Source organism: Ylistrum balloti, unplaced genomic scaffold (assembly GCF_031769215.1).
Source record: "Ylistrum balloti isolate Yb309-2 unplaced genomic scaffold, AGI_CSIRO_Ybal_v1 Utg370240, whole genome shotgun sequence".
In the NCBI taxonomy this organism is placed as follows: domain Eukaryota; kingdom Metazoa; phylum Mollusca; class Bivalvia; order Pectinida; family Pectinidae; genus Ylistrum; species Ylistrum balloti.
Window position 1 is genome coordinate 1,743,194 of NW_026782195.1, and position 18,711 is coordinate 1,761,904.

The 18,711-nt window shown below is 33.7% G+C and overlaps 1 protein-coding gene and 1 long non-coding RNA gene across 2 annotated transcripts; both read right to left on the reverse strand.

Annotated features, from left to right (window-relative positions):
* Positions 1–1,541: 1,541 nt before the first annotated feature.
* On the reverse strand, positions 1,542–6,542 carry LOC132552177 (uncharacterized). The gene is made up of 2 exons (XR_009554320.1): positions 5,234–6,542; positions 1,542–5,055 (listed from the first exon to the last, which is right to left on the reverse strand). It is a non-coding gene; the product is annotated as an uncharacterized LOC132552177 (long non-coding RNA).
* Positions 6,543–7,562: 1,020 nt separating this feature from the next.
* LOC132552187 (protein wntless homolog) lies at positions 7,563–17,908 on the reverse strand. The gene is made up of 13 exons (XM_060216335.1): positions 17,803–17,908; positions 16,415–16,711; positions 15,852–15,976; positions 14,111–14,266; positions 13,642–13,778; positions 13,006–13,046; positions 12,269–12,396; positions 11,742–11,839; positions 11,328–11,391; positions 10,103–10,246; positions 9,564–9,717; positions 8,575–8,655; positions 7,563–7,977 (listed from the first exon to the last, which is right to left on the reverse strand). Exons 1-13 carry the CDS (start codon positions 17,906–17,908, stop codon positions 7,862–7,864), a joined length of 1,647 nt encoding a protein of 548 aa, XP_060072318.1. The 3' UTR covers positions 7,563–7,861.
* Positions 17,909–18,711: the final 803 nt, after the last annotated feature.

Below are 18,711 nucleotides of genomic sequence, written 5' to 3' on the forward strand. Positions count from 1 at the left end.
GTTTATCCGTTAAGCAACGGGAAAGTCAATGACATACGGTTAAATCTGCAAAACTGAAAGCTGTTAATTGGGCTACTCGAGATTTACCATATATGGCGGAGTTAAATATGATTCCGACACAGGACTGAAACGAAGACAAACAGAACTATTATCATTAATTAAAACTCCAGGTCTAAATCGACCCATTAGTTGTCTTTGTCAGTGTTTACAATTTTTATTTCATATCAAATTACCTTGTGGACTGAACATTTACTTTTATGATTGTGAGTCCGATGAGAGAGGTTGGCAATAACTTGTACTGGATCACATTTAACTTTATAGAACTGGCTATTCAACATAGTTGTAAATATTAACTGTGTTATTAACACCAGTATATGGACACAAGGCTAAAATGTATATTAATTTATCTCAAAGAACATTTCTTATAAAAATATAACGGGTATTGTAATTATGAATATCTGAATTACCTTCGCGAAACAACCACGATTATCATGATTTGACAACGTTTTACAATCTAGCTGTACATGAAATTTAGTGTTTAAAACAACAACAAAGATAATTCTACATGTTAACAGAATCTTAATTTAAAGTAAAATTCTTTGAAACTGGGGCGAAATTTAAGCAAAAGAAAGAATTTTTCGGAGATCCTTGAAATTCCGGAATGGTAAGCGTCTTTTGCTTCAAGAGCGTCTCCCGAAATGTAAATCATGGTCAATCAAAGTAAGTGATTCCACGTCCCCGAACGAGTACAAGGTTAACAACAATAACAACAGCAGCAGCAGCAGCAGCAACAGCAGAAATTTCAGATACACTGACGGGCATCAAACACGTCTAACTAGATTAATCTCGAAACCTCTTATTCGGAGTTAATCTGTCTACTGCCTTCATAATTCACAACAACCCCTTCAACATCACAGTAAAGGGGACACAAACACCACATGTTGTGGAAGCAGGGTTGTTCCTATCAATAAATGGGAAATACACCATTCGGAAAGGGAACTTGTCATGCTTATAATACCGCATGGTAAAACCTGTCCCTACCGATTTCTTTGGATTACACGACCGAAGTAAGCGATTGGCGTGGAAGACTCTGCCATGTCCTCAGATTTTCAATTCTGGTAAGTGCATACGATGGACATGGTCAATATACATATTTTGGTATTTACACACGTAAGCAATATATCTAATAGTGAAATTAAATTACATTGCAAGGTCTTTGCGACACGTTTTCAAAAGCTATTTCGCCTTTTGGTGGTTCCTAACATAAAATAATTGGCTCATAAAAAAATTCTAGATTTCTGACTTCAGATGAGTTCAAATCTTGAAATAGTTGCTGTAATTTATGATGGTTAGAGTTCTGTAAGGCATAGTTTTGATCAAAGGTAGCTTCTTCTCAACTGGTATAAACTACAACTACAAAGTAAAGAGATCAATGGAGGATACATCAAACCTACAGAGTGACTGAGCTTCACCTGTACAACATTATACAGGTCCTAATTCCCATGACGTCATATAGTTAAAAATAGAAAATAACAACTGGCTGGAACACATTATCACATTTATTCCAATACACTGAAGTATGGTGAGAAATTAAACTATTTTCAAAACTATATAAATATGAAACTTTTCTACACTATAATTCAGCCTATGCTAAATCTAATACATTTCAAACAGTATAGCATGCAAACACCTTTAACGTTCTGCATATAAATACATATTTTGATAAGCACTAATAGCAGTTAACATCTATATCATTCAATCACAACCTACAATAATTTTCAATCACTTATATGTATAAAAATTTACAGTGTGGTATTTGTAGCACTGCATGATGAAATAGGTAAATTGTATAGATGTTTATCCTTAGTGAGTCACTGAATGTTGAGCCAATGTACTTCCTCAATTCTATATATAGATAAGCAGTGTGCTTGACAACACCATAATAGTACAACAATTTTGCGTAGTTAAATCAGCTGTATTTTACACTTTGGACATTTAATCGTGTCAACTTAAGTACAAAACATAACCGTATATTAAACAAACAGAATAAAAAATTTAAAAAATATTTTGGTGTATGTATCTTTCTTGAAATAACCAGTTATTTTTCAAGAGACTATTACAACAGTTTTATCCCCTTTATTTAAAACTGTGCTTAAACACAACCTGAAAATACTATTCTGAATGAAAATTATGTGAAACTAAAAAAACGTACCTGGTATTCGAATTGATGGCCTTAAAAGTGTATTATTTAAACATTTCCTCAAAAACAATTATTTATGAAAGGTATACTTTCATTTACGTTAATTCTGAGAGACAAATATCAATTTATACTCGCTTAGAACTCTACATCACTATATACATGAGATTCAGTAAAAATTTGTCATTAATGGAAAATAACTCTATATATATATGGATCCTAGACAGAGAGAAGTACCTATGTGCTGCAGTTACGATGTAGACTTTTAAATAAGTTTTACTTACTTACTGCCAGTTTCATTTCAGTCGATATAAAAAAGTTTTGGTCAAAATGTAAAATTATGTCTACTTTTTTGTTGCTTAATTCACAAAAACAAATATGAATGATTACAACACAATAAATCACCACAGCATGTTCACTGTAAAGGTATATGAGACAAATAGTGCATCATGCTGAAAACAAATTTACATACAGCATAACATATACTAGGGTTTTAAATACACAGTAAAACATGATATAATGTAGATATGAAACTTAAATATACAGTAGAAGTATTTATCTTGAAAAACATGTTTAAAAGATTATATTAAATGTAACGAAAGTCACAATTCCTTTCATTGAGTCAAAATGCTTCACAAATGTTCAGGTATATAACAATATATCAGAAAGAGAGACGCCGTAGTTTCATAAGTATATATAGATCATCGTTTCTTATGTCTTTACGGTTCATTTAAAAACATATTTCATAACCGAGGTCCACTTTCTTACATTTTCTGTCTTTTGTTATGAAAAAGTCTCCACTGGTGGAGAATATGTTTTGCTGTAGAGAATTAATTAGTATCCTATTGACATTGCTAAAGAGAATTACTATCTTATATTACAAACTGTAAGATATACTATAGATCACTAATTCCTCCTGAGGCCCTCTGTGATTGCCTGTTAACTATTTCAGTTCTCTGTGTTGCTTTTCAACATGGGTGTAATGTAGAAATGAAGTTTTGGCAGTCTCTTATTGTTCACAATAGAGTATTACTGTCTAGCATGAAATAAACTCACTTTAATCTTACTCTTTAAACGGTCTCGAAACTTGACCTCCAGTGGTCCTTACCGACATATTTCAACATTAAGAATCCATTATACAAAACAAGGGATTTATTTTAATGTAGAAAATTACTCTCTTGTCTTCCAAGGTTTGCCACCAATACTTATTTCCAATATTCCATGTTGTATGATAAGAGAATTTTACCATAGATATGTTATAATCCTCCAGAGGTGAAATAAATTCCTGTTGGTCACTAGCGGTTCGTTGCAAATATTCTTTTTGTAAAATTTTATCTTGTGCCTTCTGGAGTTTGAAACAAATCTGTCGTACTGTACCAGATTTTGAATTGTGATAACATTTTATCAAATCACAGAAAAACTTTTACATCACTGAAGATTTATATTTGATTTATTGTTGTCCTATGTCCTATTAACTTCCTCAGTCACTGAATGATTGTTTGGGAGGAGGCGGAGAGTCAGATCTTCCTTGTAGAAAAACCGGTGACCTATGATCAGTACCTGCCCTATTTATTCCTCAAACCCACAACCCTGAGGTGGAGGACTAGTGATAAATGTAAAAATATGTTTTTATCACAATTATAATAACATTACAAAATGATCTATCATCAGTTATCAAGTGTAGAAAACAACCAATGTTAACTTGATTTAAAACTTTTACAGAAATACAGCAAATATGGCATCAGTTATAAAGAAATCAAACAATGTAAGTTGCCAATGTGTAAATATTGCACAAAATTTTACCTACAAGTAGGAATTAATATCTGATTAAATAAATTGTTGACATTTTTCATCTACAAAAAGATGAATTTTTCAAGGAAGTTTTAAGGTTTCAGAACGTCTGGTAATACCACATATATCATGTACGGTACATTTCTGTCCACTGTTGTGATGACACACTGCCTACGATAACGGAAAGGTTTAGAACCATTTCTATATACAGGAAGAAATTAACAACCTATGTTATTTTGTATTAAGTACGTCTATTCAAACTGTCATTCTTATAACTGCGTAAATAAAAACAGATATTTATTTAAAATTTCAATAAGCATACATTTCCTAGGGCCAATTCTTGGAAATATCACATTGACAGTTAAATGTTTTATGATGTTATTAAGAATATAAGCCAGGAAGGAGATTCTGGTTGGCTAGACAAACAACACATATTAAGTAAAAAATAAATACAATCTTTCCACATATTCACTTGATCTCTGTAATAGATTTGACAGGTGAAAAAGGCTATGAATTTAAGTACCCTGGTATGTAGTAAAATACGGAATAGGCATTAATCAAAATAGCTTCCTGGTAGGAAAATAAGGCAACAGACTACCTGTATCTACCTATATAATCAATAGAGTACTGTCTCTACCTATATAATCAATAGAGTACTGTCTCTGCCTATATAATCAATAGAGTACTGTCTCTGCCTATATAATCAACAGAGTACTGTCTCTGCCTATATAATCAAAAGAGTACTGTCTCTACCTATATAATCAAAAGAGTACCTGTCTCTACCTATATAATCAATAGAGTAACTGTCTCTACCTTTATAATCAATAGAGTACCTGTCTCTACCTATATAATCAAAAGAGTACCTGTCTCTACCTATATAATCAATAGAGTACTGTCTCTACCTATATAATCAATAGAGTACCTGTCTCTACCTATATAATCAATAGAGTACTGTCTCTACCTATATAATCAATAGAGTACTGTCTCTACCTTTATAATCAACAGAGTACTGTCTCTGCCTTTATAATCAATAGAGTACTGTCTCTACCTATATAATCAATAGAGTACTGTCTCTACCTATATAATCAACAGAGTACTGTCTCTACCTATATAATCAGAAGAGTACCTGTCTCTACCTATATAATCAATAGAGTACTGTCTCTACCTTCATAATCAAAAGAGTACCTGTCTCTGCCTTTATAATCAATAGAGTACCTGTCTCTGCCTATATAATCAATAGAGTACCTGTCTCTGCCTTTATAATCAAAAGAGTACCTGTCTCTACCTATATAATCAATAGAGTACTGTCTCATACCTTTATAATCAAAAGAGTACCTGTCTCATACCTTTATAATCAAAAGAGTACCTGTCTCTACTTATATTACTATAACCCTACAAGAGCACCTTGGCGACACATTTCACTATCTACTTTTCCGAATGAAGAGACAACAAAAAATATTGAAAATTAATGACATAATGTACCTAGACAGATAATTATAATTTCATTTGTAATATGACCTACTTCTACATAATACAGGTACCTCTACACAACAGGTACCAACAGCTGAACTATTTAAAGAAACAGATCAAACAGGACTTAATATATGATTTTGATATATCATAAAACATGGGTATAACACATCAACACTATATACACGCTTGATTATACTACGTATAAATACAGCAATGATACTTAAAGATTTTCACAGAACAGTTCTGCTGTATAATATAACATGTTGAAAGGCATGCCTATTTGACAGATCTTTTATTTGTGATTGTTAAGCTTGTATGCTCAAAATCACTTATTAACATTGCTAGCCTTTTGTATCAGTCAAGGAAAAGCAGTTTATATTACGTTTTTACGGATTTATACAACTAAAAAAAATGGAAGGAGAATGGAATATCTAAGGGAATTTCTGCCAAATTATCTTTCTGGGGGAGATGTACATTTTTAAGAATTTGAAAAACCTTGTTAAAGTATTTAGTTGACCTCCTTAATGAATGAGAGACTCAGTGGACCTATATTACTCAGCTGATCTGCCGCTTGTAAAGAAACAAAATGTTGTGTAGGGTTTATTTTTGTGACTTTCATCTTCCTCCCAAACACCATACAACTTCTTTACAATACATATGTGTAGGTGAAATGAACAAACTAGGGGCCACTCAGATTAATAATTAAATGAGTTTGGTAGAAGAATATGATCACAGTGACCTTGAAAGTCGGTCATGGTGATTTAGTTTACAAACTTCGTAGCCTTTCATCCCAACATACTACAGACTCGAGATGGCAGAGTGTGAGAGGTCTTACTTTGAGAGGAAACAGAAAACCTGTGGAAAAACCCCATACCTTTTTAAGTCAAATTAAAGAATCAAACCTTCGGTCACCTTGGTGAAAGACAAGTGGATTACCACTTTGCCATCTGACCAACCAACACATCAAGTCTCTTAACCAACCATCTAACCTTCCATTGACCTAATCCAATATTAACACAATTGTCACAGTACTTATTGTATGCAAAGAGAAACAGAATATTGCATGGCTTATAAAACAACCTGAACGCTATATTCCAAGTTTTCTGTCCAGAAAGATAATTATTTGTCATTTGCTATCATGACATGCCCCTCAATGCCCTTAGTGTAGTGTATGTGGAATGACCTGACCGGATTAATAATTAAAAGCTGAAACTAATGCTTTCCTTGAAAGTCGGTCATGGTGATTTAATAATTCCATTTTAGTTGATGATAACTGTTTTTCTGTAACAGAAAACCTGTGGAAAAAAACCCATACTTTTTTAAGTCAAATTAAAGAATCAAACCTTGGGTCACCTTGGTGAAAGACAAGTGGATTACCACTTTGCCATCTGACCAACCAACACATCAAGTCTCTTAACCAACCATCTAACCTTCCATTGACCTAATCCAATATTAACACAATTGTCACAGTACTTATTGTATGCAAAGAGAAACAGAATATTGCATGGCTTATAAAACAACCTGAACGCTCCAAGTTTTCTGTCCAGATAGATAATTATTTGTCATTTGCTATCATGACATGCCCCTCAATGCCCTTAGTGTAGTCCTATGTGGAATGACCTGACCGGCTAATTGGAAGCTGAAACTAATGCTTTCCATGACCGTAGTTTAATAATTCCATTTTAGTTGATGATAACTGTTTTTATTCAACAAATCATTATGTGATAGTAGATATTTCGTTTCAAGAAATTTTCATTAAAATAAAATAATTTTACTACAGATTTGCTGGTTGTCTTAAAATGTCCTTAAAAGGACCATAACAGAGGCATGATGTTGCTGCTTCCATTTAGATTGTGCTGGACAGAAGCGGTAAATGACAGGAATAACAGATTCCTCCAATGTCACATTAATCAGAGCTAGCAGAAAATACCTGTAGGTTATTGTCAACCAGTACTTGAGGGTTTAAGTACAAAAATTTCAGTGAATGATACCAAGATATATTGGTACAGCTTCAGTACAAGAGACACAACATATAAATAGTCATTTCTCAATAAAATTGATAATAAAGGAAGACTATTATTTATTGTAAACAATAGCATGCAGAAGAAATGTAACAGATACTTTTCAAAAGTAAATGAATTTTCACAATGTACAAACACAAAACATAAATGATTACTATAGATATTATTGCAGTTTACATGTTCATACAAACCTCAATCAACTTCCTTCATCTAGAGACAGTAACCTTGTAAAAGTAGTCAGCCAAACAAATGGTCTTCAAATTAATGCTTTCAAATCATCAAATACACATGACAAAGAACTTGCTTCTTTCGTAAGACAATTTTGGAAAAGTTTTTAGGTTTCTGAAGATGCAGCAGTTACCACTGACACATAATTTGGTTATTCCTGGGCGCTCTTGCTGACAAAAGCCTGCAGGGCAGAGGTCTCGGCGGGGAGACTGGATGAAGGAAGCTGCGTCAGCTGGACAGATTCTTCTTGGCTGTTCTCATCAGCATCTGAAGTGGTTAACGATATATTATTGTAATCTGTCAGGACATACTATACTGATAGTTTAACACCATATATCTGGTCATTTTATGGGTTAAAACTTTTCATGAATTTTTTTCAAAACAGCCGAATACTATATCAAGGAATTAAAATTTGGTGATCTGAATGTAAAAGGGCATATAATACACTCATGTCTCATTACTTCATGGAGTAGTTTTTTGTGATCACATTAATGTACTGTAAAATAGTGAAAATATCATCTCCTTGAAAATGACCAGCTATTTTTTACTCAACCTGCTAGTGTAACATTGTTATATTGCAACAATATCATACTCTGTGTGTATGCCACAAGAAATATTAACTGCTAATCTGGTCATATCAAAATTACTTACTTTGAGGTAAAAGTTTAATGTCAGCCGCAATTTTTAATGGGGATGAAAATAGAGACCTATGAACTACATAAGAATTGTAATTTTGAAAGTGGCAAAATAAATAATAATCAATTTGAAAAACAAACAAAAAAAAAATAAAAAGAAAAGAAATCTTTAAAAAATCTTCAGGACACTCCCACACAAGTTGCCTCTGTAAGTAAATTTAATGCTTACCAACTTCCACCACTGTTTTGTGAGAGGGAGCATACATGGACAGCAATCCAAAGATGTAGACGTTCCACATGCCATACACACCTAAAAGAAACAAAAAAAAAAAAAACACACATGAAAAAACAACACTATGATAAGTTGAGGTGTTTAAAAACAAAGATGTATTTCAACTAAAAGATATAATTTTTTTTGCATTTAAATTTGAATAGAAAAGCTGTTAAAAAACTTTCAGGCATGCATTAAAGACAATCAAAATTTGTAAATACCAATTAAATAAAGAATGTATTATCATATGATACTTTAAGGCATTTACAAGTTTAAGAATAAAAAGATGATAAACAACCAGCCCACCAGCTGCTGGGTTAAATGAGTACAATCACAAAGCATTAGTATTAATTTGAACAAAAAAATACATATTTATTTTTGTCTCTACATTCCGACCTTCTTTGGTTACGTGGTAGAGATGTGTAGGCTATACTGACTGGTGATGACTGTGGTAGGTTACATGGTAGAGATGTGTAGGCTATACTGACTGGTGATGACTGTGGTAGGTTACATGGTAGAGATGTGTAGGCTATACTGACCGGTGATGACAGTGGTAGGTTACATGGTAGAGATGTGTAGGCTATACTGACTGGTGATGACTGTGGTAGGTTACATGGTAGAGATGTGTAGGCTATACTGACTGGTGATGAATGTGGTAGGTTACATGGTAGAGAAGTGTAGGCTATACTGACCGGTGATGACTGTGGCAGGTTACATGGTAGAGATGTGTAGGCTATACTGACTGGTGATGACTGTGGTAGGTTACATGGTAGAGATGTGTAGGCTATACTGACTGGTGATGACTGTGGTAGGTTACATGGTAGAGAGGTGTAGGCTATACTGACTGGTGATGAATGTGGTAGGTTACATGGTAGAGATGTGTAGGCTATACTGACTGGTGATGAATGTGGTAGGTTACATGGTAGAGAGGTGTAGGCTATACTGACCGGTGAAGAATCCACTGGTGTATTGGATATTGAGATCTTCATCTCCCCACTTCCACTGACCCTCACTCAGCTGGCTGATGATGAAGAAAATGACAGTCATGGCAGAACAAAACAGAGTGACCAGCATCAGGAATTTAAACCGGTAGATGAGGCCCTACAAAAGAAACATCAAATGAATCATAACAGACCAAGTAACAGCATCAAACAATTACAGAAGACATTGTTTGGATTGTTTTTTGGAATAACATCAATTCAATAACCTGTCAAAAGATTGGAAATTCTTTGTCCATTGCAAACCAGAATCTGATCAGATGTTCATGTAGAAAATAAATTCCAAATCTGTTGTGTGAGTCCCAAATTATAGGGAATTGATTCGGAATAAGACTGATAAGAAGCTCTACTGTCCAGAATATTGGTGTTGTTCATGTACCTCACTATACATTACTACCAATAAATCTGTAGTGAGCGTTGTTTCTACTCTATCCACATAGACACAAACAGCTATACAATTTAGCTCAGCTGTAATAGTTTTAACTTACCATGTAGAAGCGCCTCCTAAGACTACTCATGCTGGGCAGAGTCATCCGTTTCGCACTGATGGTTTTGAAAACACACACAACCATATAGCACAGGAAGAGGAAATAGCAACATGCCGCAACTCCTGCCAGAATGATGAATGCCAGCTGAGAAGATTGTTAGGTTAATATAAATCTCAAACTTTCCAACAAAAATTCACACAATACAATGCTCTGGGGTTATAAATAGTATCTTTTCTATATCTCCAGCTGACAATAACAAAAGTCTTCTTGAAACATTATGAAAAAACAAGAGAAGAAAATACGGAGAATAGATTCATTGACATACAGCCTATCAACAGAACCAAAGCAGGACAAATGTATACACTCAGGGACAGATTATGTATACACACAGGGACAGATTCTGTATACACTCAGGGACAGATTCTGTATACACTCAGGGACAGATTCTGTATACACTGTATACACTCAGGGACAGATTCTGTATACACTCAGGGACAGATTCTGTATACACTCAGGGACAGATTCTGTATACACTCAGGGACAGATTCTGTATACACACAGGGACAGATTCTGTATACACTCAGGGACAGATTCTGTATACACTCAGGGACAGATTCTGTATACACTCAGGGACAGATTCTGTATACACACAGGGACAGATTCTGTATACACTCAGGGACAGATTCTGTAATAAAATTTTAATTGATATAAATGTGAATCAAAAGAAACATTGAGGTATGTACTCAAGATAGATTCTATAAAACAATTTAACTGACTATATTAAAAAAAAACCCACAGAAGTATGCACTCAGAACAGATTCTATATTAGAAATGTGATTGATATATATTATCAGAAACTGATAGATAGATTCCATGTCACAATTTAATTGATATATGTGAACAGAAACAGAGAAGAATAAACCCAAGAAAGATTCTATATTATAATGTTAACAGATATAATATGATGAGATTTTATTTTTTGTTTATTTAATAAAAAAAAAAAAAATCTTAAAGTTGATTCTTTCACACTGGACATGTGCTTGTCAGGTAAACAAGCTTGTCTTGTGTACAATATGTGACATAAAAGACACGGATATCTCTCTTTGATTTAGCACACTAAGACCAAACTCAAATGAACCTCTAATGGAATCGTCGACTTTTTAAATCCATCAATCCACATTTTGGTTATGTAAGGGAGATAATCATTTTAAAAAAGCAAGGATACAGCCAGATTGGTACCGGTAGGTGTTGTCCAAACACTGAAGAATGGATTTTTTAACTGGATACCTCTGTAAATAAAAAAAAAAAGACATGAATGTGTAGTATTTTGTATGTATAAACACGCACAAGAGATTCAGTATCATATCATTCATAAATCAAATCTTTCAAAAGTAATCTATTTGTGTGACAGTAAAATACAATGTACCAGTATTTACAAGCATCTATGACCAAAAATAAACATCTACTGAATTTCTGGAAATAGTCTTTTGTACATCTATCAATATCTATAAGCTTTTAACTATAATTTTGTCTGGTAAATTCTTTTGCAGATTCTTGGTTAAACAACAGTAAATCTTGATCTCACAGTATAGTGCTAGTCTTAGTCTGAGAAATGTTAAGATTCTTATTCAAGTTGTACCTTTCACACATTTCAAACACAAACATGCAGATGCAGCCAAACACAACAGCTGCCAAGTGTTTCCAGTAAAGAGATAGGCGGTTCCTCTCGGTCTGATCCTGTGAAAGAAACCTCAAACATTTATACCACCGAATTGTTGTACATGGTATGTTTTTACACAATACAATTGTATAAAGTTGGACAGTAATAAGAACAGCCGTCTACCATTACCATCACAGGCAAATATCTTGAAAGTTACAAACTGAACACAAATTCAATAGAAATGGATTAAAAGTTTTAATAGGTATAAATAAATTTGACCTTGTGTTAAAGTTCAGCAAAGAAACTAGACTGAAAACAAATCACATCTGAAGAATAGGGGACTTCAGATTTTCTTTATATTTCTTATGAGTGTAGTAGTAGTGACGATGATGACGACGATGACGATGAATAGGCGAGCATCACACAATCAATTTATTAATTTTGCAAAAAGCTGAAAGCAAGTTTCATGAGCGTTAAGTAACACTGATCTTATGAAAATGACCAACCATGACATGTTCTCCAGTAAAGATGATCCAGAAGGATAGAAGCATAGCGTAGAATACTCCTTGTCGTATGTCATTGAGCAGTAGCATGAATGGGATGTCAAAAGCCAAGGTAAACCATTCAATTGGACCTGTACAAGAAGAACTTGCCTTATATTTCATTTTCTCATCTTTGGGTGCTGTATGATAGAAATACTATACATCGGAACATTTAGTCAAAATGTCTAATTTTTCATAAAGTTGCTAGATATTAAACTAATAAGTATTTTACTTCATTTCTAACATTTACTAATGCAACACTTGGGTGTTTCATTTCCATTGGAATTTACGTACATCATATGAACACAGAACAATAAACAGTGGTTAATGGCTTATCACCAATGAAACATAGGACAACACCTTTATATCAGACGAATACTAATTGCAGAGGTAAATAACAGAAAAGCATGATTGCTTTTACCAGTAGTTGTAGCAAGAGAGCAGCATAGTTATTCAGCAATAACACCAAGATCATATATACGAATACTAACATATATCATTATGTAATAATTCCATCCTTTACTTGGAGGCAGAGGATTCATACATGTGTTGGCCTTCTGGACTGACTGAAGGATAAATAATTTAAAGGAAAAACGATGACTCGGACAGTAAATGATTAATAAAGTTTAAGATAAAGTATACAAGAGAGTCAACATTTACTCATGTAGGCTAACACCATTGACTTAAATAGGTATACTCACAATTCAGGATGGTCATGACAATTCCCAGGGAAAACAGTGTCCTGAAAGGTACAAGAACAAACACTGTAACCATTATAGCAGAACACAGTTTAGCATTGAGAGGTACATGTAGTGCTAATGATTGAACAGCGACAATAAAAGACAATGTTTTTTGATTGATGTAAGTCTAAGGTAATGGTGGTGTCGCAGTAACACATCTTCAAAAATCAAAAGTAACCTAACAGAAGCTTGAGACACTTGTGCAATCTCACTTCAATGTAGTTAGAAAAACAATCCTGGAGTTTTATATGAAATTAATCAGTGAGGTTACGAGAAATAAAGAAAATAAATACTCTTGAACTAACAAATATCCTGGAAAGTGAAATTTACCAGAAAAAGTTGTCATACATAAAGATGCTGAAAGTTTGAAGATATGGTAGCTTAACTTATGGAGAATACATTACTCCAAAACATTTGGAAGTGTTGAGAAGTGTACACCTCACTCTCACATACAGAAAATTTGCAGGTGTCATGACCAGAAATTCTGGAGGTGTTATTGAGGGGTTCACAACTCTCAAAAATTTGGAGGTGTAGTGAAGCATGCGCACCACTCCTCAAAGTTTAGAAGTATGGTATTTTCACATGTGGGAAACCTACCTTTCTAGAAGATTTGGGGGTCTGCACATCTGAGTTATTCTCCTCCAGAACCAGATCAAAATTCCAAGAATCATGGGAAACATCGCAGTCTTCAAACTGAACCACACAAAACTAAAGCCTCCATTTTGGTGAATTCCCTGCGGAAAATGAATAAAAATCTAGTTGAGCAGCATATAACACAAGGGAGATAACCTACCAAAAAAGAGCATCATGGGTCGCTTTCCCAGTCATTGCTATAATGCTAGCAATCCAAATTTAAATTTGTGTAATAAAATCTTGTCAGTTGATATTTACAATTAATCCGACTGTTGACTACTTGTGTGTTAAAGGAATTTTTCTTGTCTGCAGTCTAACCCATAGATATCCAACCATTGTCATCTTTATAAAATGATGTTACACATGTTGACAGCGGCTAAACGATGTTCAAGTCAACGTAAATGAACATGCATATAGATGACCTTAGACTTACATGCATGTGCATGTCAACAATCTTGCCGATATCAATGTTGACGCCCTTCAATGGAAATGTTGGTAACCGGATGTTGACTAGATAGTAATGGTAGTGGACACTGCCAAGCTCAAACAGCTGAAGTAGGTCACAGTCGTAGATGTCACCTTTATCCATCTGTAAACACAAAGAGGATTTTTACATTAATATGGTATAATTTATTCAATCTAATCAATATGTTCATGCAAATCCCAATGTTTGTCTTAAGAAATGATAAGATTAATTTAATCTAATCAACACTCATTTTGTTGCTCTTTAATGATAATAATAATAATAATAATAAATGACTTTATTTAACACTTTGAGTACAAGACTCTTCTAACAAGTGGTCGACAGTAAAATGTACAATATATACAACATTAAGATTACAGCATCACACATGATATAAAAATCACAAATATCACAGTAAACTAGCATAATTATGAAGGACTAAGATGTACATCAATAAAACAAATGAAATGATAAAGGCACATAGTGAAGAGGTATAAATAATGGTTATAGAGTGACTAATAATATAATAAAAGGACTAAATTAGCGAGGTTTTGTAAGGGATACAGGACTGATAATTAAAACAATTAATTGGCAACGTTCATAAAGGTACCATACTATCTTAGGGCTAAAATAACACTGGCATAAAAATGTGGATCTAGGTTGGTAAATTAGAGATGAATTTTTTACAATGAAACTTAAAAGTTGGTAAGGTTCCACATTGTCTGATATTTACTGGAAGCTGATTCCACAAAGTTGGTCCAGTATATAGGAAGGAATTTTTAAACTTTTCAGTTTTGTGTTTAGGTATGATATAGTTACCAGCAGTAGATGCCCTAGTTTGTATACTGTGTACACTGGACACAAGCATATTACAGTCCAAGTAGTTTGGACACAGTTTGTAAGCTACTTTATACATTAGTATACATTCATTGTAGTTCACTCTTTTGCTAAAAGGTAACCATTTGAGTTTGGTGAATAGTTCATCCCCTGATACAGAGTAGTCAGCATTCATAATTATACGTAAAACTCTTTTCTGTAATCTCTCTAGTTTAATATAAGTCTGAGAACAATGTCCCCAAATATTTGAACAATAATCTAGGTAAGGTAGATTATTGTTCAAATATTCTAGCTTATCATAGTGTAATTTAAATAAGGAAACGGACAAGTCAGTCAATGAGTGCTGTATTGTCTATCTGACTTTATACCCCAGTTGCGCGCCCTTTTTTATGTATCATTCAGAATTAAGCAAGTACTGGTATATCTCCTTTTCTATTATCAACTCTTGATTCACAAAAAAAAAACATAGGAAAAGAACACAAAATGATGTCTTGTATTTCTCTGTACTAACAACTACCCTAAATGCTTTGGTTCTGTTCTTGAGGGATGACCATTCTAGAAAATATTTTTTCATCACACAAAAACCTTTTTCCTAAGACAAAGCGATTAAAATCTTACATGAATTTTATTTTTATTGAGGTAGGCTACTGGAGTTAAATGGTGTTGTCATGTATGACTGGGAAATCAATTACTCTAGGTTATAAGATAACACAATGTTTGATACCAGTTACACAATACATATATTAATTATTCAATATGAGAGAATACAGAACTGTATTTGATCAATAACTGGCCTAGTCTAGGAGATAGAAAACACAAATGACACCTGGTATAACAAGAGAAATAATATTCAATAATAAGGAAAGACTTTCACCTTTTTGGTTAGGTCACATTCAATGTTTCTGTCCTCCATTGAACTTGCCAACAGTGTCCAATTTCCATTATCCTCCTTGTTGCCAGCTGCTAAACGAATATCCATTTGCAATTTGGCTTTATTTGCTGAAAAAAAAATTTTAAAAAAATTATGTATATTGTATATAATCAAATGAATGTGTACATGCTTTGAATTTTTTTTCCTAAAATGCTTATGAAATGTTAAACTTTAAAATAAAATGTCTCAAATTTGAATTCAATTCTTTACAGATCAAGGCAAGCTAGCTGACCATAACTGACCCTCAAAAATTGGTAGCTCTTCTGACATACTGGGTAACTTAATTTGCGATTTTATTTCAAAATAATCTAAAATCACAAAATGTATGACAAATGTAAGTACATATAAAAAAAAAACATATTTAGTTGAAACCTAGGTAATACCTATTCATGTAGTGTATAGTGTTACCAGATAAATTCAATATTTGTTATCATTATATACATCATTGTTACATAACTGATGACATTCAGACATGAGTGTATATGTATTCAACTTTGCCTCCATACCTAGAGGAATCTGTGGGTCATACTCAATGTCTAGCTGCAGAACAGCTAGGAGAAATTGGAAATAACGATGCATTTTCAACTGGTGTCCATCCCTCGGCCATGGAATCCAGAATGAGAAGACAACTTGTTCTGCTGTAATTCCTTCCTCTTGAATCTTCTTGTCACTTGGATCCAAACTAAGGAGACTTTCACAAGCGCCTTTTCCACGAGGCGTAAACCATCGGTCTTTTTCTCGATAAGAATTTCTGTCGTAGCATCTAGTGGCAGTCATCGATATGACATGAGTTGGTGCAGGTGCTATAAGATAGTAATCATAATTTATGTATTCAAGCGTAAAGTTAAAATTGCATAAAAAATGTCTTTGCATAGTAGACAAAATGCCAATTTGCAAAATAATTATAAGACATATAGCATTTACACAATGCATACACATGATTTTATCTACCTTTAAAATGAAGTAAATTATTTGCAAAATTCTTCTAGCTTCTTTCAAGCCAAACCCCCTAAACCCGTTTCCAGGCTTCCATTATTACACCCCTGATTTAATGTTGTCTGTGTACACACCAAAACCTATTGACTGCAAATGCCCGTTTTTATATAGTAATTTGTATACCAATTTTTTGAATGCACAGATATTAGCCTTGTTTGTCTATTCACTTATTATGATACAAATCATATACAGTTGACAGTCAAGGCAGACATTCTTTAAAAAATAAGTTTACTTTTCAGACTCAAATCAAACAATACTTTCATTTCTCATTCAGACCCAGAGATTGCATGTGGGCAACATGCACAGAATGACATCACTGAAGTTGTTAGAGTTCAGCACAATCAAGTATTGGTATTCTTAAGGAACACACCAGCACTTGTGAAGTTTGCACAAAAATATATGTTACATCATACTCTTCATGTCATTCTGTTTATCTCCAGCAATGCCTGTCTGTGGGCTTTGATTGTCAATTCATAACATAGTTTTTTTGTCTTTCCCTAAAGCATCTTCATCATTAAATATCTTGGACTGTATAGTAACACCGAGATATTTTAAATACTTTAATGACCATATACGTTGAAACGACGTTAAACAAAACAAAAAAATCAAACTTGTGGTCTACTGTAGTAATAATACTGAAGCTTTGTCTGAATTATTAAGTCTCAGTGCAAGAAAGTAACTTCAACGACTTGGTCTACAGTTACACAGTAGCCATGATGTCTGATATGTGAATATTGGTTATAGTATGATAGACTACGTTGCCGTTAATTTAGGAGAGCCTCTCATGTGTAACGTTTTCTGCTGTTGAAAACCACTATAACTACATAAGTATGAAGTCAGCGAGTACGATCATCAGGTGCAGTTACTGGTGACTGCGATGCGCCGAAACCATCCTTACCGATTACAGCACCGATCAGAAAGAAGACAATTTGAAGAACCAAAAGAAAAATTCCAAGCGTAATGAGTTTTTTCCAACTCAAGGTCTCCAAAACAACACCAGCCATGTCTTCTGATATGTTCTTCAAATAGAAAAGATTGCCGAACCTCTGAAGTCTGAATCACAGCTCTTCTGTGTCAGGAGAGCAATTAACTTATTTGTCTGAGTTCTCTAGGCTTTACATCGAGAATTGAGCATACATCTAGAAAAGTACCGAACGGTCAAAATTATGCGCGCCCCCTGGCAATGTTTATTGAGGCCATTCCATAATCACAAGACAAGGGTACATAAGGATATGACTAAGAACGATGACATTACAATGTAAACTTGATGAGCGCTACATTTTGATAACTGGAAAAGATTTATTATTTTTTCATTAGTTTTCGTCTCAATGGGAAGCTATAAAATTAAAGGTTGTCAGAAACCAATAAGAAAACAAACAAAACTATATTCGCCAGCCCCTTTGGTTGGGTTTAAGAGATGTCAGTCAAGCGGTAATTTCCGATTTATGCAGCGATACATTCTTCCATTAACTGTTAACAAAGGGTAAATGGCCTTTACAAACCACGTGATAGATATAAAATGTAGAACATTTGTTAATGCTATATGCCGAATAACAGCATTTAGTTGTTACATGTCAGATTTGAGAAGTCCATCACTTCATTGATCGTCTGCTCAAGACGGTATTATTGAATGACCGAGATTATCGTCCATTCCATTCATGATTATATTTTCTCAAATAACAGCTATTTGATTCAGTAAATGATTAACTTTTGTCTAATGAACAGTAAATGATTAACTTTTGTCTAATGAACACGGATTTAAGAGGTTTACAAGTTAGAATGTGTTGTTAATATACGTCCTTGATCC

Excerpts from the sequence above, each read along its gene's own strand:
- LOC132552187 (XM_060216335.1), bottom strand. The coding sequence starts at position 17,908 with ATGGCTGGTGTTGTTTTGGAGACCTTGAGTTGGAAAAAACTCATTACG. Across the intron at positions 14,267-15,851 it reads AATGTGACCTAACCAAAAAG|ATGGATAAAGGTGACATCTA; the intron begins GTGAAAGTCTTT and ends TTGTGTTTACAG. Across the intron at positions 11,392-11,741 it reads GTGTTTGAAATGTGTGAAAG|AGGTATCCAGTTAAAAAATC; the intron begins GTACAACTTGAA and ends TTTTATTTACAG.